At 47.8% G+C, this 19,501-nt stretch overlaps 2 protein-coding genes across 2 annotated transcripts in view; one reads left to right on the forward strand and one right to left on the reverse strand.

Moving 5' to 3' along the window:
* CDHR1 (cadherin related family member 1) overlaps nt 1–11,729 on the forward strand; it is a 49,173-nt gene extending 37,444 nt beyond the window's left edge. The window contains 3 exon segments of the mRNA XM_055793707.1: nt 910–1,164; nt 8,887–9,231; nt 9,233–11,729. Of these exon segments, the coding sequence (XP_055649682.1) occupies nt 910–1,164; nt 8,887–9,231; nt 9,233–9,436 (804 nt within the window). The 3' untranslated portion in view covers nt 9,437–11,729.
* A 794-nt stretch (nt 11,730–12,523) lies between these two features.
* LRIT2 (leucine rich repeat, Ig-like and transmembrane domains 2) lies at nt 12,524–18,393 on the reverse strand. The gene is made up of 3 exons (XM_005236751.3): nt 18,191–18,393; nt 17,018–17,799; nt 12,524–15,533 (listed from the first exon to the last, which is right to left on the reverse strand). Exons 1-3 carry the CDS (start codon nt 18,298–18,300, stop codon nt 14,722–14,724), a joined length of 1,704 nt encoding a protein of 567 aa, XP_005236808.2. The 5' UTR covers nt 18,301–18,393; the 3' UTR covers nt 12,524–14,721.
* Between the last annotated feature and the right edge of the window lie 1,108 nt (nt 18,394–19,501).

Below are 19,501 nucleotides of genomic sequence, written 5' to 3' on the forward strand. Positions count from 1 at the left end.
GCTTTGAAAAAAGCCCCGACTCTGCTGTTTATTGCTCAGGGATCGTGATGAATGTCTGAAAGTTGGCTTTTCCTGGGGCTTTATTTTTTGCACATCCATTTGTATGTAACAAATGGATTAAAGCGTGGAATGATAGTGTTTACAGAGTGCTGAGAAGGAGAAATAAATTCCATAGGCAAAAGATAAAATTCTCTTACAATATTTGAACCATCAGCTGCTGGAGGATCCTGGATTATACAGTGATCATAAGAAGCCCAAATAAGATGAATGAATGAAAGTACAGGGGTTTGGATACTTAACCTTCCTGCCTTGCCTTTGTGCTCAACCACACAGATTCTTTCCCTTCACTGTGCAGAATTGTATTTGTTGATCCAGTGTGGAACGGGAGGTAAAAAAAAAACGCAACAACAATTCACCAGCAAAGGCGCAGAAGATCTTATACTACACATATCTGAATGCATATAGCAAAGCCTGATTACACACCACCCCATGTTAGCAGAATAAATATGACGGCACAAAAATTACGGCAGCTCTAGTTTACAGTGCAGAGCTAATCCCATTGTTCTCTATCACTTCAGATTTGTCCCCCACGCTGTGTGAGAAACTCCCCAGCACTGAGTCATTTGCATTCTATAGACGGGTTACAGTTCAGTTTTTCCTCTGATTTTATTTAATCTCAAATAGAAATCGCTTATACAAAAAGAACTCTACTCCTGCTGTTTTTCACTACAAAAAGTAGCATAGCTGATACCAGAAAAGGGAAAATTGTTTCCAAGATGAAACAAGAACAGCGCAGTCGTTTCACAGCATGGATATTATCAGAAGTAAATGCTCAGGAACTTTCAGAGTTTTGTCTTCAGGCAGACATACAAACAATAAGATCTTTGTTCTTTACGTTTCCCCTACCAGGCTATAGATCAAGATGCAGAAGAACCCAACAACATTGTGGATTATTCCATCATGCAAGCAGATCCAGCCAACGTGTTTGACATAGACCAAAGCACTGGGGAAATCAAGCTGAAATCCTATATCCGTTCCCTGGACATCATCCACAACATCACAAAGAATAAAGACTGCATCTGGTCGGTGGTGGTGCAGGCCAAAGACCGAGGCTCCCCGTCCTTCAGTACCACGGCAGTTCTGAAGATTGATATCACAGAGGAGGTAAGCAAATGTTTTAGAAACATCTTTGTGTGAGACGATCCTTGAGAGGCACTGAAGAGTGGACACTGCTTGCTCCACTTCTGAGGCTACTTTAAAAATGCTTCAAGAGTTGAAACCAACAGCCAAACAGTTGCCAGCTATTGCTTCTCCTTCCTTGCTAGCTCTGTTTTGTAGAGTGTTTCTAGAGCCTTGTGGTGAAGCTGGATTCTACAGCCACAAACGTAAAAGGCATTTTGGTCAGAGAAATTGCAAAGGTGCGTGGTGTGGTTGGGAGGTGAGTTGCTGGCACCTGATCGTTAGAGATAGGTGCAAACTAAGGACTGTAGGCCCCTGAGAGTAAAGGTAAATCCTGACTGCTAAATTTCTGCTTTTTTGTTTTCATTCAGAAGAATAAAACAAAAAGTGAATGAAAAGTAGCTGGCGCCAGAGTGAAATATATCAGAGCAGTTTTGCAAGTCAATGTAAGTGACATAGGAAAAGGGAAAAAAACTTTATAGAAACGCTTTAAAGTATATAGAATTTTGAATGCGAGTTTAATAGTTGCAGTATTATTAGCAGATATAACAAGAAGGCTCTGAAAGATAGCACGCATAGGTTGATAGTTTCCCGTTAGTGCGACTTTTACATCAGCCAAAGAACAAGCAGCGATTTATGGTGAGCAGCACACGCTTGCATGATTCTTATTTATTGTAACTGCCTTGCCATGCCTTTAAGTAGGTACCAGCAGGGAGGAAATGTGCTTTAAAGTAGATGAGAAACACATCATTACCCTGACAGTCTCTGGACCACATACATACTGGGCAAAGATGCAAATCTCTTCCTACAGACAGCAGCTGCCCTTCTCTTTGTTTGGTCAAAAGGCGCCAACTGCTCCTTTATCGGTCGCAGTCTTACTCCGTTTTCTCAATCTCCTCTTACTTCACTGATACTCCTTATCAGATGCAATTACGTGATACTTCTTGCGTACAGTTCAGAGCCTGCTGGAAGTTAAAGATGTCTGCAGAGGACACTTGTGTGGCCAGGCAAACTCTGCCACCAGCAGCACAGGAGGAGCTCCCGGTCCCTGTTGTCAGTGCCTGCCCTGCCAGGACTGCCAGAGGACCGGGCTGTGCCCTGGCGTGGGGCAGCCTGGTGTGGGGCTGCCCATAGGGCTCGTTGGAAGCCGCCATGCAGCAGTGCTGGGGCTCAGCACGGGCAGGGCATGTCGCCTCCAGGCTCCGGGGGGCTGCACATGCTGCGTCCCTGCTTTAGCTCTAGAGGTTTAGCCATTCTTACTGATGTAAAGGAAATAAGCTGCCTATCACTTTGATTTCTCATAAACCCATAAGTTTTGGGGGTTTTTTACAACAAATAAGAATTGCTACCTGTAGCCAACAGTGGGAGCACCCGCCCTCCCTGCCTTGCTTCCAGGCTTCCCGTGGGGCAAGCATCTCAGGAGTGGGTGGCAGCAGGTGGCCTCAGGCACTGTTGGCCCCCTGCATCTAGCCTCCAGCTTTCCCTTTCCTTTCCCTGTCCTCCCAGACGAGCTGGTAATCTTTCTGGTAGCGTGCAGGGCTAAGGTACCAGGCTAAGGGGAGGGAGGAGGGAGGGAGGGAGGGTGCCCCATGCTGCTGCTGCTGGGGGAGAAGTTGTGTCCCTGAACCAACCGATGAAGGACATCTGGAAGGAAAGCAAGAGCAGCTGATGCTCTGGGACAAGCAGTTTCCTGGATTTCCTTCTAGAGCTTGAAGAAATGTCAGCACCTGATGGAAGAAAGTGTCTTGTACAAAGTCCCCTCTCTTCTTCCTTTTCTCCCCCTCCAGGGGTATAGATTGGGCACAAAGTGAGGGAGTGCTTCTCCTGGTAAAGTCTAAAGGGGAAGCAAAGAGGGCTGTGAAGACATGGACTGCTCTGAGACAGTTTTTCACTTCTTCCCACGCTTTCCTTGATGCCAAGTCCCAAACCAGAGCCTGAGATAGCAACGGCATCTTCTTTCTTTGCTTTAGTAGGTCTCTTCAGCAGGACCTGCATTACTAATCCAATGCACATCCTCCATAAATTTTTGTATATTTCTTCATTACTTCTTTCATTGCTTGCAAGGATTTGAGTTGAGCTGTTTGTCTTCAAGAACATCATATCACCTTGCAAAAACCACTCTCACATTTCGGCTTGCACATGAGAGGCAGTGCCAGTGTACAAGACCCTCAGTCACTCCGTGTCCCAGAGACAGTGCAGATGCTGCTAGCACCTTGTGAGGAGAACAGCCCCTTGGTGTAGGGACATCGCATTCTCTCTCTCAATTTCTTGCTTACTCAGGCTGTTATGAATGTACATTTCATCCCTTTGTGCTTCAGTTGTACAAAGCCTTTTTTAGTTAGCTGTTTGGTGGGTATTTATGTATTACTGATTTTGGATAAGGAGGTTATTTTTCAATGCATCCTCTAGAGGTTTCCCGCAGTGTTAATCACACAAAGTAATTAAACAGGCATATTTTCTGATTAACATTTACCATTGCAATTAGCGCAAGGCTGTGCCCTTTGAGATAGATGGCTTGTAGCTAAGTTCAGCAATATTGCACATCAAAAGGACCTTTTGCTCTTAGAATAATACAGTGATAAAAAAATTCCAGAGGCCTTTTAATTTAACTGAGTCTGGGTTTATGGAAATCGGTATTGAGTGGCATCTGTTAATCTCCCATCCTTTCTCTACAGAATAAGAAACGTGCTGGAAAAGCCTCTCTTTTTTTTTCCACCCTGATGTATCACTCAAAAATCTATCTTGCTGCCCAAGATTTTCCTGGAAGGCTGATTTCCATTCCTGATCCTGAAAGCTGGCCTGGTGAGGAGATCCCTCTGCCTCTTCATGACTCCACTGAGGTTCTGAAAATATATGGGGGTGTTTATTTACATCTCTTCATGGGATGAGGCTTAAGTCCATATTTAGACAGCACAATGTGTGGTTCTTAATAGCTCTGGCTACACATTTAGACTTCTAAATGTAGCTGGTAAGTCTCCAGTTTAGATTCTTCTAACTGAAGAGTTCAACAAACTCCTTCTGTGAATTAACGTGGGTATCTCCTGTCTCATACGAACCCTGAAACCATGGGAACTGTGCTTGCTGGTGGCACTAAACATCCTTTGCCACATTCACAGAGCAGTTAGCCTCTTCTTCCCCAGTTACACACACCTTGGAAAAGAATTGTTCAGAGAAGGTTGGTTTGATTTGAGAAGTCTTGCCCCATGCTGGCATCTGTAAATGCAGCCTTCATATACAGGTGATAGCACTGCGCACTGGGATAAGCACTGGAGGGGGCAGCTTGTGTTCTGCCTTGGATCAGGCGTTATTTCTGAAGCAAATCTCCTGATCATCTCTACATACTGTGGGATGGCTCGTGTCTCAGACAGCTCCAACTGCACTAAGTGGACTTCTTTGAGACTAAAATGTGTTTGGGGAGAACACCTAGCTTGCTTCAGTGCTAGCAGGCAGTGCATCCCTGCAGCCACACCAGAGCAATCTGATATTCAGAAATGCTGAATATGTCGAAGTGGCCTCCTCAGAACCAGCTGGCTTGTTGTACAGACCCACTTGCTCAAGTTGATGCAACCCGAGTTGTCTATAATCTGCGATAACTTGGGCTCTAAACAGCTTCGGCTACTTACTTAGACTTCTAAATATAGTCGGCGAGCCTTAGCTGGTCTCGTGGTTGAACAGCTCAACCACACACTCCTGTCGGGTCCAGCTTCTAGATACATCACCCACTTGCTCTGCTCACTGCAACCAATGCATTTTATGAAAGGCTCTTGAGAAGCTGCCGGGAGGTGTGGGTGTCTGCACGCTGCAAACCGTTGTGTCAGGAGAGAGAAAACCAAAGGAAATAGGTCACCATTTCAGTAGCAAAGAGAGGCACGGGCATCCTCCCTGCAAAAATCAGGTTTTCGAGAAGGAGGCATGGCAAGAACAAGCCCCACGTGCTGCAGAGGAGTGTTTTCCGCAGCCTGCCCTTCAGGTACACAGCCTGAAAGCATCTATGTACGCTTTAACCGCGCAGTGCTGGGTCTTATGAAACTGGCTTCAAAGGCATGTGTCAGTGTTAGAGCCCCTCAAAAGCTGGCGAGTCCCAGTGACCGCTGGACGCTTCAGCAGCCCATGGGACTTGGGCTGAGGAGCTTCTCTGCAGGGGACATACCAGTCACAAGGGTCCTGCAAGGGACCACACGTGCCTAGTAAATAAAAAATAGGTGATGACATCTTTTAATCCAAAGAGTTGCTTTAATCCTTTTAATTATATTCTTGTCTCAGGATTGGACTTCTTTCTGGAAGCTGAAGCGCACAGTTTAGCTACTTCCAAACTTCTGCCACGGTTCTGTAACCCTCTAATTGCCCCCGGCCTTTCTCTGAGCCAGTGCTCATTATAACTGTGAAATCACAGCAAAAAACAGCAAAGCATTATCTTCTGTGGGCAGTGGCATTTTAACTCCTTTGATGGCTATTAAGAAAGAGAGTGTTTTTTCCAGGGTTTGGCCTACAGAGGTATGGCAGTTGCTTCCCAAACCAGCTTTCGTTTCATTGTGTATCTGCTTTTGTTTTACGTGTACAAGAGAAACCAGTGCTCTTCAAAATGCAGCATGCCTCTTAGGGAAGAACAGCTAAATAAGTCACACAGTGGCACTATTCGCTGACCCAGTTCTGAGGCAGCGTTGACCCGGTTCTGAGGCAGTGTTGGCAATCGATACAAGGACCTGAAGGTGTTTTGAACATGTTCAGGGCCAAACTGCTCAAACCTAGGTGTCTAAGCGCTCCCAGACTTCTCTGTCAGAGGGTGCTCAGACCTCTCTCAGACCTGTTGTATGTGTTAACTAACTGGGCCACAGTGATGATACAGACACGATTGCAAAGCTTTTTGGTGACAAATGCACTTACCACAAGCTTCTCTGCAGGCTGGCTAAGATAATGACATTCCAGGCTTGGTTTGCAAGTTATTCTTCTTATTTATCAGGTGACTGTCACAGCCGTGACAAACAGAAATTCTCCCACTGTATGCTTACAAAATGCCATATGATTTTATGCAGAGGTTACAGAAGAATTGTTATCCAAGGCTGATTCTAGGCAGCGTTTAGTGTAGTACCAGCCCAGTAACTAGAATGTAGGCTGAACCAGCTAACTATTAATGGGTTTAGTTTTGGTATTAATCTCCTGTTTGTAACTGGAAGCTCTGAAGAGGTGCCAGACTTGGTGAGACAAGGAAGAGTTGAGTGAAGCCAAATTCTGAAACTCCCCATACGATTTTCATTGCTTCTCACCCCTGCAACTGTTGTACACTGGCAACATAGATACGTTCTATTTCCGTCTAATCCCATTTATTCAAGATTTTCAAATAGCTAGTCAAATAATTATTACTGAGATACAGCATCTTCTTAAATATATGTCATCTTTCTCCTAGTGTTGATTCTATACTATTTGGCCAACAGTGTCTTGCTACAAAATAGATCTTGACAACACTCATAATAAGTGGACTCATTTTGGGCCATGTACTACTTAGCATGGTTTATCTGACACTTCATTCATCAGGCTTTCACATGAAGTCACGTAAGCCAGGCTAGAATTTCTGTCATCTGATGGGACTTAAGTACAGAAAATCCATGTAATGCAGAACAGCAAAGCTGATGTGAATCCAAGCTCTGCCAAATCACGGGCTGCTCTGCTTTTGGATTCTAGCTCAGGTCCATTGCTAATTAAATAATGGAAAAACTCTTTGCACAGCAAAATGCTGAAAATTGGTCACTACCTGTAAGGTAACATGGTCCATGAGTTCTGATAGCAGTTCTTCGTCCATTTCTCTTTAGCAGTAGGAAACATTCAAGGTAGGGGAAGAGTGGGCTTGGACAATGTGTTGGAGGTAAGCTGTGAAAATAGAGAAGTGAAGTGAAAAGACAGTGGGGTGTTTATTAATGAATTTACATTCACTATGTTTAGGGATATAATTTAAAAACAAATACTGTTCCTGTGTAATACATGACAGGAGGTGCTCTGAAGCACCCTTTGGGGATACTCAGTGATCTCCCTCCACAGACTGTGGAGGGTAAAGAGGTGGGCGTCCTAGTTTAGAGTCATACGGGGAAATCCATCTGATCTCACCTTAAATGTCTAAAAGTCAGAGGTGCAAGTCCAAGCTAGGCACGAGGCTCTCCTTATGCTCACTGTCTTTAATACCTGTTTTAGCATGTGGTGGCTGCTACTGTGGAGGTGTCCTTTGCTCCTCATTGACTAAAAGCTGGGAGCTTAGACCGCTAACTAAATGCAGATAACCTGTTACTAGACATGCAAAGTTGGGGTGATGATTCCCTCCTGGAGTGGAGGCCAGAGGAGTGGGGCATGGTGCGCAGCCCTGTGCCTCCACAGCCACAAATAGCTTTATGACTGGCTCTTGGTAAACAAACCTGCTCGTGAATGTGCCATTTCTGAAAGATCTCCTGGCCTTCCGCAACACCACTGTCTGTCCAGACATTGTTGCAGGAGCTTGTATTCATTATGAACGTCTCTTGGAAATAATACGGGTGATCCATGTGCTGCGCTGCTCCCTTTTATTCCCTGATCAACCAGTTTGCTTCCTAACTTCTTTTAGTGTTTCTGGATTCAGTTCAATGCCATTGCAACTGTCTCCTCTTCTGTGCCTAGTTCAACACTTAGCTCCCTTTATTTTATATGCTCTCTATCCTCTACACGTCTCACCCTAGTTCCCTAGTTGTATTTATAAGAGATACAGGCCTCTTTCATATATAACCATGTGAGGGTTGACAGTTTCTCTTATTTTTGATATTTCCAGATCAAGTCCAGGGTAAAATCCTATATTTTAGGCCTCAAGAAGCGTCCATGGACAATATTTGGAATTTGCATGAGTGGCGTCCTTTCCACCATTTCTGTAACAATGGTGATCTCCACCATCATGTACTGGAAAAGTGTGAAAAGATCCAAGCTCCACCCGCAGGGCAAAATCCGCAAAATTATACGGGGACCTCCGAGACGCTCAGTGTGCTAAGCTGCAGAGTGAACAGGCCATTCATTTGTCCTTAATATGCCATATGTAGCTTATGCTATTTATTTCTTTCATTTCTAAAAACAAAGCTCTTTAGTTCTACTCATCTCCCCTACCTCAAAGAGTTTTGTTATGTCTGTAAAAGAGTACTTGAAAACAGAATGCAGCACATACCTGCTAACTACTCATTTGTACACCCGAATTTTATGAAGTGAGGTTTTCTCATAATCTTTTCAGTGCCATGCTCAGTAATAACCCCATAAACTGCATCACCTGCAACTGTTTTTGCAAGATTGTTTTCTACTCAAAGACTTCTGTTTGGGTTCAACACTATTATTCCTAGGAAATTAACTCTGAAACGTAGTACAACAATACAGCTGCAGATCCTGGAGCCAATTATTTTCTTGCTCGGTTCTTGCAAGTTAAACAAACACTACGGTGAGGTGGAGGAATCCATCCTAATTTGGCAGCAATACTCCCGTAAGCTTCCGTGCTCGCCATCCATCCATCTCACTACACTGTAATGCTTGCCCAGCCTCCTGCTCCACCTAAATTCTCCAAACCTGGACTGGCTCTTTGCCTCTCGTTTTTTTTCAGAGACAATTTCCATTAGTCAGCCCTGCGTGTTACATATTTTGGACAAATGAAATTTCCGGGTCGCTGTCTGTCCCATAGAGTAAGTCACGTGTTTTCTTTGTACTCTTTTACAGACTCTTCACAAAGGGCCTATGGCCGCCTTTTTGATGCAAACTAAAGATAACCCCATGAAAGCCTTAGGAGTGCTAGCTGGTGTCATGGGCATAATGGTGCTGATAACTATCATGATCTCTACTGCCATGTTCTGGCGCAACAAGCGGTCCAACAAAATCATGCCGGTAAGAAGGATCATAAAAAAGAGGCAGACCCCACAGCCCCGGGCAGTCAGGATGGAGTGGCTGAAGTTCAAGATACCCAGCAATGCTGCGGATAAGTTTGTCGTTGAAGACGATGCCAAGAGCCTACAGAACGAGAACAGCAACAACAACATCCAGGCTGCCCCCGTGCCACCGCCCACCCCCCTTGCCCCCGCCGCCCCCCGCCCTGGCTCCCAAGGGTGATGCCCCAGGGTGGCGGGTGCCAACTGTGTCTGGCTCCCTCACTCCCAAGTTCATAAACAAACAGAAGAAGAGAGGTCATGGCAGTGCCCACAATGCCCTCGTGTCAGAGCTCAAAATGAGGTTTGAGAAGAGGAACGCAGCTATTGGTGAGCCCCACATCTAGGTGCTCCTGGCAGCCCCCAGAGACTGCGGATTGAGGCTGTGCATGGATATGTTTATGTGCTGTGGTCTCCCCCGTGTCTGTCAGCACCCCATGATCCGACAGCAACTTCTCGCTGTGATAGCCACCCCTCACCTTCAGCAAGTATTACATGCTACAGAGTCACCCCACCCACAGCAAACGCTGCGGTCTGTGTCCAGTTGTGAGTGTGGTTCCTTCAGCTCGTGTCCCAGCACTGGTCCCTCCCTGCAGCTGTTGGATCGGGGTGCTGAGTACCCTCACGCCAGCCACAGTCTCTCCACATGAACGGGGATTCAGGTTGCCCCCCAGTTTGGAGGTCCCTACCCCAGAGTCCGGGTTTTCAAACAAGGCGCTCTGCAGCCAAGGCACTGAAGGATGCCACTTCTGACCTGGTCTGGCAGGTGGGTTTGAGGTGTCCAAGAACCTGACACTTCAAACCCCAGCCCCACTTTAGAAGACTGTGGCACCAGCACTACATCAAGGGCCGGGTGTCCTACAGCAGCGATGCTGCAAGAGAGTAGTGTGTAGCTGGTACCCGCTGTCCTCAGGGTGCGACGCATTTTGCAACAGCTGGCGGAGCGATGTGCTCATGGCCTGAGTACCTCCATTCCCAAAAGGTAAGCGAGCAGGCTTGGAGAAGTTCTTCGTTTATCCTGCAGCTTATGCTGGGTTTTGCCAGAGTACGTTGACATGATGCTGTGCTTTGCTGCTGTCCTGGACTTGCCTGCTAATTGGGGGACGGGGGGTCCACCACAGCCTTGTGTAGACCAGCTGGGCAAGATTTGGGCGCAGAAGTTCAATAGCCGCACTCACCCAGTACTGTCTCCTTCCGACACCACGTCCCCTAAGGAGGGAGAAGCTGGCAGGAGAAAGACATGATTAAAGCAGCAGCGAAGACAAGGTAAAACTGAGAGAAAAATGATAAGTGAAAAGTATAGACAAGTGCTGGGAAGTTGCATAGGTTGGTCAGGGAAGTGTCTGGAAAGATCATTTGGTTTTGTAGATGAGCAGGAGGTGTCAGGAAATGCGTTTCATCAGCTTACCTGGCTTGCTCCAGGGACTGGTGAGTGAAAAAGGAGGTTTCCATAGAATATTCTGTTTTTTCCTGTCAGTATTTTTGAGTGAATTATGCAGCAGCTAATGGTGTGTGTGTGTGTGTGTGTGTGTGTGTGTGTGTGCAGAGCAGCTGATGCTTTGTTTTCCTGTTACGTGATGGTAAAAAGGCACCAAAGGCAGAGCACTTTTCCCCTGGATCTATCCCATAGTTTCTCTCTCGTGTTTGTTTCTGAGGAGATGTTTTTCAGCTGGCCTGGCTGTTTCCCTTCCCTTGGGGAGAAGGCAGTATGCACCAGGCTGGCTGGGGAGCAGCATCCTGCACCCTCTGCCCGAGCCCTGGCCCCCCAGGGCAGCTGTGCTGTCATGGATCAGCACCGTGGACATCAAGATGGGGAACAAACCTGACAGGACAGGACACAAGAGGTTCATGAGACTGTTCTCCAGCTGTCATTTCAGCTGGACCAGCAGACCTAACCCCCAGGGCCTCCTCTCACCCTGTTAGCTAGTCTAATTCCCTTTTTTTGCATCAGGTCTTCATCAGCTTAGGGGATAGCTGGTTGAATAAGAAGTTACCTACCTACCGGGAAAATCCTGTATTTTTTAACTTTGGTTCAATCCACCTAGAAGCCAGAGGGTGACCATCGCTCATGCCACCCATGGGCTGAGCCAGGAGCTGTGGCCAAGAGGTGCAGCAGGGTCCGAGCTGGGGGTGTGGCAGCAGCGCTGCTCCCATAGTCTCTCCTGCTGCATCTCATATTTCCTCCACCGTTTTCTTGCTCATCCCTCTTCCCAGGGCTGCGTGGTGTCAGGCCCAGGCTCTCACGGTGTATTCAGTCACCTCACCCTTGTCCTCCGGCTGTGAGCCGGTGGGACGGGTGGGATGCAGCCCACAGCCAGCTCCCGCTGCCCTGTGTGAGCACATGCCTTCTGCTGCTTGTGTCTCTGCCAGGCTCTGCAGCGTTTCCTGAGGTACCAAACGTTTGTGATTTATTCCTTGTACTACTGTTTTCCCCGATGTTGTGTTGAAGCCGGTATTCAATGTTCATTCTCTAACGAGGAAAGCCTATAAAGACCATTGAATTAAGTGAGATTTAACAGGAATTATAGGCTTTTAGTCTTAGAGATTATATTTAAGAGGGAATAAAGATGTTTTATTACTATGTTGTGAGACCCTTTTCCAGTTACTCTGTATTTCAACTTCGAGGGACGGGTTTGTATATAATAAAAAAAAAAAAAAACCAAAAACCAAACCTGCAAAAGGTGCGTCTGTGGATGGTGCACTTCTGTGAGCAACGATGCCTTGTCAGTGCTTGTGATGTGACCGCATGGGCACAGGCAGCCAGGCGGCTTTCTAGGGTGACCACATGGCCCCTTTTGTGGATCACGAATCGGGAGAGGGGCTGCATGGTTTCTGGGCAACACCAGCCTCGAGGGAGTGGAGGCAAGAAGCGGGATGGTGCAGGGGACAGGCAGGGTCACAGAGGAGCCCCTGGCCAAGCACCCGCTGTGCCCTGCAGCCTGCTGCGGCATGGCCCCAGGGGAGGAAGGCTCCTCGCAAGGCTGCAGGCTGTGTGCTTTATTATGAACTTTCTACATGTGGTGATGGGAAGTTTTGTCTTTCTCTGGCTGTCCCTCGCTGTGGTTCAGCAGCTCTTTACAGTCTCCACAGTTTGCCATTGTCCCTCCTTGTTGACTAGGGTGGGAGAAGACCAGTTGTTACAGCCCCTGATTTGTTTTTCACTCCCCCTCATACACTGGTCCTTAACCAGCATCAGCTCATGCCTGACCCCACATGCACTATCTCCCCAGGGGTTTCTCCAGGACAAGGCTGTCTCCCTGCTTGGCTGGCTGCTTCTGCTCCTTCCCCGCCGCTCCAGACCCCGTGACACATGCTACAACTGCCCGGCGTCCCCCATCCCTCCTGGGAGCTCCTGGGCATCCAGGTTGCTTTGCAATTGGTAACTAAATTCATAGAAATGAATAGCAGGTGACATCTGCATATTCTGAAAATCTGTCGTGTTTATTACTTTGACACTAAAAGACTGGCAAGACTAGAAAGTGCCTTGAAGTACAACACCGAGGGTCAGCATTAGCAAGAGGTCTCTGTTCCAAAGCTGTGCAGCGAGTTACAGCAGGAGGAGGTGCTGGGGGGGAATCCTGGGGCCGGAGGACAGACAGTGTGGAAAGCAAAAACAAAAACACAACTAGAAAGCCAAACTGCCGTGGAGTGAAGCTCACGTTAGGCTTTATCTCTGCTTACCGCTGAGGTTTCTACTCTAATTTTTTTTTCTTTTTGAGGCAGTCTGTAATAACACATATGAAAAGGGCTGCAGGTCTACCAGCCACATGCTTTGGTTGTACTGGAAAGCATGAGGCCAAAAAAGAAACAGGTAAGTCACATGTCCTCAGACCCCCAAGAAATGCAGCATGAGCTGCTCTGCAAGCAGGGGCCGATTGTCTTTACATGCACATTTGGGGTATTTTACCTCTAGAAAGGAGGCAAGCTTCGGTTTCAAAGCAGCAGGATGAGTAGATGGCCCATCTGCATCTGGGGGAGGTGCCTGGATCCCAAACCCCAGCTCCACCACCCTCTCTGTCCCCGGCCACTTTTCCTGCCAGCCTTATTCAGGCCAAGCATCCTCATCACCCCGTCCTCATTTTGGCTAGAATAGAGTCAATTTTCTTTTTAATAGCTGGTGCAGTGCTGTGGTTTGGAATTGGCATAATAATGTTGATAACACACTGATGGTTTTGGTTGTTGCTAGGTAATGTTTTTACTAAGTCAAGGACTTTTCAGTTTCTCAGGTGCTGCCAGCACAAAGGCTGGAGGGGCACAAGGAGCTGGGAGGGGACACAGCCAGCACAGCTGACGCAAACTAGCCAGAGGGACATTCCGTACCACAGAACATCACGCTCAGTATATAAACTGGGGAGAGCTGGCTGGGGCTGCTGGTCGCCGCTGGGGGCCTGGCTGGGCATCCATCAGTGGGTGGTGAGCAACCATGTTGTGCATCACTTGGGTTTTTTTTCCTTTTGGGTTTCATTCCTCTCTCCTTTTCATTAGTATTCTTATTATCACTATTCTTATTATTTTATTTTATTTAAATTATTAAATTGTGCCTTTTTTCCTGATTCTCCTCCCCATCCTGCTGGTGGAAGTGGGGGGAGTGAGGGAGAGGTTGAGTAGGACTTAGTTGCAGGCTGGGGTTAAGCTACAATAACCCGGCAGCCACAGGGCCCTCCTGGGAAAAAAGGAGACAAGTGATGGGCAGGGTGGAAGGGGAAACAGCAGTTGAGTGCTGGCTTGCAAAAGGCAAAGTGTTCATTTTTCTGCAGCTCTTCTTTTTAGATAGTGTGAAACTGAAATGGTCCTCTTAAGATGTCTGGACACAAGTAAAAGGCCCTCCCCTCCCATCTAGTACAAAAAAAAAAGCCAACTCAAAACCTCAGAAACCTTGTGCTGCAGCTACATCATGCTGGTGTTTCAGCAAGCACTCACAGGTTTCCTATTTGTTGTACAACCAAGGCTGTGAACCTCTTAGGGCTGTGTAAACCTTAAGGAGTAAGAAAAAAAAAATATCAAAAAACCCCACCAAAAAACCTCACCACCAACCAATAGCCCTTACCAAAACAAATTTTCGCCAAGTGAAACAAAATAGCTGCATCACATTGCCCCAGTCCTTCTCATCCTCATTTTTCTTGCCAGTTGTGAGCACAGCCTTGCCCAGGCCCCCGGTCTCTGCACGCAGGAGCTGGCAGCCGGCACAGGGCAGCGCTGCAAACACGCCTCCCCCTGCACCCCCCGGCTGGGAGAAATACAGAAACAGAGACCAGCCCCTACGAGTGGGCAAGGGGGACCTTTGGCCTGTTTCCGTGTGCGTTGCTGTTGGGTTTGGGGTGTTTTTCTTCATTAATGCTTGTTTCCCTGTGTATCTGTGTGCATTGCTCCATGACAGTGCTGCAGAGGCAGCCTGGGGCTGGGGGGGGGCACAGCCACTCGCCCCCCCGAGTACCCCCATTCCCAGGGCTCTCCAAGCCTGCTGCAGATCCGGGCCGTGTGCCCCACCATGCCCTGAGTCCTTACAGCACTGAGCCTTCTTTGGTGGTCCTTCAAGAAAAACCAGCACATGCTGTGGCTCGAGGTCGTCTGAGAAAGGTGCCGCTGCACTTGCAGGGCAGGCAGGGCTGGGCTAGTAGAGGGCAGGGCTGGGCTAGTAGAGGTCAGCGCTGTTCCGGTGGGGTGGCCGGGGCTTGCCAGGCTCCTCACGGGCCAAGGGCTGCCGGGCGCCACGGCCACCCTCGGGGCGACAGAGCCCATCCTCGCTGCCGGCAGGCAGGCTGTCCAACGTGCTCTCCTTGCTGCCCGCAGCCTGTGCCTGGCCCCCACGGCGGCGGCGGGGACAAGCGCAGGGGCAGCGGGCCAAGCAGCCGGGGCGAGCCTCGGCGGTACAGGCGTACATGCCAGCAGGCACGGCCAGCACCATGGCGCAGACGATGACCACGATGTGGATGAGCTTCTCGCGCTGCTCCAGCTGGCTGATGTCGCTGCCCGTGACAAAGACGACACACTGGCCCTTGCGGGGTGCCTGGTTGCGCACAGCCACACAGACCTCATACTTGGTGGCGGGCAGCAGGTCGGTCACTGAGTAGGTGTTGACGCCAGGGCCGATGTAGATGGTGTCCTTCTGGGCAGCATCATAGCGGCCCACCAGGAGGGTGTACCAGGTCTCCCCCGGCTCTGCTGCTGCTGCTGCCACTGCAAACCACTCCAGGGTGATGCCATAGACCGTCTGCTTGGCGATGCGCACTTCTACGTGGGTGCCCGGCTCGGCGGGGGCAATGGGGGCCCAGCCCACAGGAGTGGTGGATGCCCACAGGGCTCCCACCTGAAGGGTGATGGCCGCCGAGGAGTTGCCCAAGAAGTTGGCAGCCATGCAGGTATAGTTGCCACCATCTGCTGGCCGTGCCGCCGGGATCAGCAGCTCTGAGCGAATGGTGTCCTCGCTGACGGGCTCAGTGGACACTGTGGGAAGAGGGGAGCCATGTCAACAGGCAGGGACCCCTCCTGCCCATGCAGACAGGGAGCCACTTGGGGCAGCCCCAAGACCATTCCTGCGTGGAATGGGGGGGCAGGAGGCCAGGCAGGACGCACCCTGCCCCGGGAAGAGGAAGGGGGCATGGGAGTGTGCCAAATCCCAGCAGAGCTTGTCAGCAAAGTGTTATCTGGGCGAAGAGGCAATTAATGCGCTGAAATGCCCGAGTTCAGGAGACAGGGAGGGCATTCGACCCCGTGCGAGCGGCTGGGGAGGCTGCTGCAGGCAGAGGCCAAGCTGCCCGTGTGCCAGCTGCCATCAGCCTGCTCAGGTCAGGGCGAGCCAAGGTGAGCTGCTGAGGTGCAGGAGGCACAGTTGCAGCTTTGGACACACGTTCCATCCTACATTAGGATTGAGTGCAGGAAATTGTCGGTCTCAAAAGGCTGAGGCTGAAAAGAGGCGTGTGGAGCCAGGGGCGTTGGGCTGGACATGAGGCAGCTTTGGAGAACAGTATGAAACCCCCTGCCGTCTGCCCAAACAGGGGCATGTGGCTGTGGCTGGGGAAAGCCTGTACATAATTAATTCAGCATGTGCTTATGGAAAGATGCACAAGTGCTGCTACGACACTACAATTAAAGCAAATAGCAGTGCAGGATTAAGGGCTAATGCTATCTTATTTAGCTAGCTGGCTTATTAGGAACACATAACCTGTGCGGTGCCCATATACATTATTAGCTTACCTGATGAAAATAGCAGCTTGTCCTACTGAAGGCTCTTGGTAAAAATAAATGTGAAGGAGGATGTGCAAGAATGGAGCTGGATAGGGAGGAAGAGGAAAAGGCCTCATATTAAGAGGCCCTCAATAAAGAATATAAATAAGCCAGGTTTGCGGAGGGTTACAACCTCTGGTTTTGTTGTAGAATATGAACAGAGGGAGACAGGCAACAGGGCTGCAGGGTTTTGTGGTTTGTGTGGGTATTTCTTGAGACAACATATGGAAAACCACAAACATGTTGTTTGTTCCCGCTCCTAGAAACACACATACATAATAATATAGAGTGTATGTGTATTTAGTATATAATATATAGCGTGAATGTATATGCGTGTCTAGCTAGCTATATATTTACTATATATGTATGACTGATGTTTTGTTACTAGTTCTTACTTCATGTGTCACGATGAAAGCACTACTACTAAAAATCCACACAAAATAATTGTGTAGAAATGAGGCTGTGCTCTTCTCATCTTTGACTGATATCCTGCATGAAGCAGGTCTTCTCATGCCGGTCAGACACACAGGATGATTAAGATTATTTGGATTATTGCTACCACAATAACTGTGATGCTCTAAAGCAGGAGTGAGAGCCAGCATGGTGACTGTGATGGCCTGAAGACCTATGTAAGTAGAATAGCAGTACATAAATTCTAAATTTAAAAAAAAAAAAAAAAAAAGAGATGAAAAAGCTTTGCTTACCATTAAATGCCCTTAAAAGTTTGAGCGCATAGGTCCACCAGACCACAGGGGAAGGGCTGGCTTGCACAAAGCAGGTCAGGGTGATGTTCAGCCCCACTGGGACTGTCAGGTTGGTGTCAAGGGCTGAGGTCAGGGGCTTCATGCAGCTGTTGAGCTCCACTTCATGAAAAAACTTCCCTGCCCTGAATTTCGGGCTTGAGCAAGTTAAATAGGAATTCATCAAAATAATAGGTGGGCCGACTGACTTGATAAACTGGACAAATCCCCGCAGGCGACAGTCACAAATCCAGGGGTTGTCATGGAGGGCCAGGACAGCGTTGGAAATAGCTTCTATCTGCCCCTCTGCCCTCTGGCTTCTCTGGTAGACGGGCCAATTGTAGAAGACATCCCTGGATATGACGGTAAGCTGATTTGAGGACAGATCTAAATAGGTCAGGTTGGGCAGATAGCGGAGCGCATGTTCTGGAAGGACATCCAGCCGATTGTGCTTCAGATCCAGGATTTTCAGGGCCGGGGTGTCTTGAAATGCTGTCCATGGCACTGAACTTAATTTGTTCCCTTGCAGGCGCAGCTCCTTCAGAGTGGGCAGATATTCCAGGCTCTTAATGTGCATCACGGTGATGTTGTTAAAATTGAGCCAGAGATATTCCAAGGCACTAACATTCTCAAAAGACCCACGAGGCAATTCTGTTAGGTGAGAATTTTCTATTCTAATTTTCCTGATGTCCTGAGGAATGTTTGCAGGGATCTGCCTCAACAGTGCAGACATGCAGAGCAAACTCCTAAGGTGGAAACCAGAAGATTCTCCGGGTCATACACCACATTCATAGCTGACAAACTAGTTCTCTATACAGGTCTACAAGCACTTGAATAATTATAAGGTATTGTGTACAGGGCATGCATAAGCCATGCATCCATCCTTCCCTGGGTTTCACACCCGTTTTCCCACAAAGAATACAACGAAGTCATAAAAATTGCTATGCAAGCAACTATGTATCTCAGCAAAATAAGAGAACTCTCATTCTATGCTTTAGCTAATACTATCCAGGTATTAAAGGAAGCATATTATGCAGCCACCTGTTTGGTTTTGGTGTTCACATCATCGGCAAATATATGTTGGGAGTCTCCGAGCTGCTTTGCTGGTGCTACGAGTAGGGTAACTAGCATTCTTACCTTCCAAAGCTGTCTTGAGAACAAGAGCATCCTGTGACACAAGATGAAACAGATGGGTTTATCTTGTGGAAGGCCAGAAGAAGAAGAAAAATATGACAAATAGGGTCCATATTCTTCTTTAAGAAAGCACTGTGCAGGGTTTGTACCAAACATGCCAACAGCCTCCAAGAAGCAAATCCTATTAGTTGTAATCTTCCTTGACGCAGAAATAAATCCTGCTGGGGACCCAACCCTAAAGAAGACATGTACTATGTTCATAGCGTGTGTCAAAGTGCTAAACATCACCCCCAGGACTACTCTTGGCATTTATTCTTTAGCTGTGGGGATTCTCACAGGCATGTTTATTTGGTTGATAATATGAAGATGGAGGCAAAACCACTTCTGTTCCCAAGTCCTTAAAAGTAATTAACCAAGCCTATTTACTTTTTTAAAAAATTTCAAGGGATCTGTCTAAATCTCATATACTTTAATGGCATTTATCAATGCAGAAAGCCACAGTAAGGGCCAGGCTTCACAGCTGGAATTTGTCAGTGCGTAGTGCTGTGTTGTACAACCCATCAGGCTCCACACCCTGCCCACAGCTCTTTGCAGGGTGTCCCACTGCACACAGCAAGCATGAAACCTCATCCTCAAATTTGGTTGCTCTGTCACAGAAATAGAAGTATGGCACTATTTTTCCTCTGAAACAGCTTCCCCCCACCCCCATCTCCATTCTTACATGTTGGTAATGAAAAAAGAAACATAGCTGTAGCCAGTCCATGGGCTTCTCTGAAAAAATATACCTTGGACATCAATCTCTATTGTATAAATATAAAATTTCAGTGCTAGTCTCTGGCCTCTCCATGAGACATGCCAATTGCCTTTCCATCAACTTGAAAAACTTAATCTAAACATTTCTATGAGCATTGATTTGGTGTAACCAAATTCATTTATCTTTGTTTTTTAATCCAAGATAGCAAGTTTTGGTTATAATTTCCAAGCAGCGCTGCGTTCTCCTGGGGCCATCTAGTGTGTATGGGCTTCATCACAGCCTGCAGAAGGCAGCTGCCACTGGAAAAAGGCTTAACCTCACCACAGCACATGTGAAGCTGGGTCACAAATCAAGATTAGCCTGAACCTACTTAACCTCTAACCTATGGGACCAGGATAGAAAAATATTTATAGTGTGACGGCTTAGATCTATACTTGGTTGTTGCGGTGTGTGCAACAGCATAGCCTCTGTAAGCCTACAGAAAACATAGGATTGATTCTGTAGCTTCTAATTTGACAGGTGCTTTGATTTCAAGGCAAATCAGCAAAATGAGCTGCTGG

The sequence above is a fragment of the Falco peregrinus genome, chromosome 1, assembly GCF_023634155.1.
Source record: "Falco peregrinus isolate bFalPer1 chromosome 1, bFalPer1.pri, whole genome shotgun sequence".
Classification (NCBI taxonomy): Eukaryota; Metazoa; Chordata; class Aves; order Falconiformes; family Falconidae; genus Falco; species Falco peregrinus.

What these genes read in the sequence shown, in the direction of transcription:
- LRIT2 (XM_005236751.3), bottom strand. Translation starts at nt 18,300, where the DNA reads ATGGACCCTATTTGTCATATTTTTCTTCTTCTTCTGGCCTTCCACAAG. An exon ending in TCTCAAGACAGCTTTGGAAG is followed by an intron (nt 17,800 to 18,190) that starts GTAAGAATGCTA and finishes TTTCCACCTTAG; the next exon opens with GAGTTTGCTCTGCATGTCTG. An exon ending in ACTTTTAAGGGCATTTAATG is followed by an intron (nt 15,534 to 17,017) that starts GTAAGCAAAGCT and finishes CTCTTCCCACAG; the next exon opens with TGTCCACTGAGCCCGTCAGC.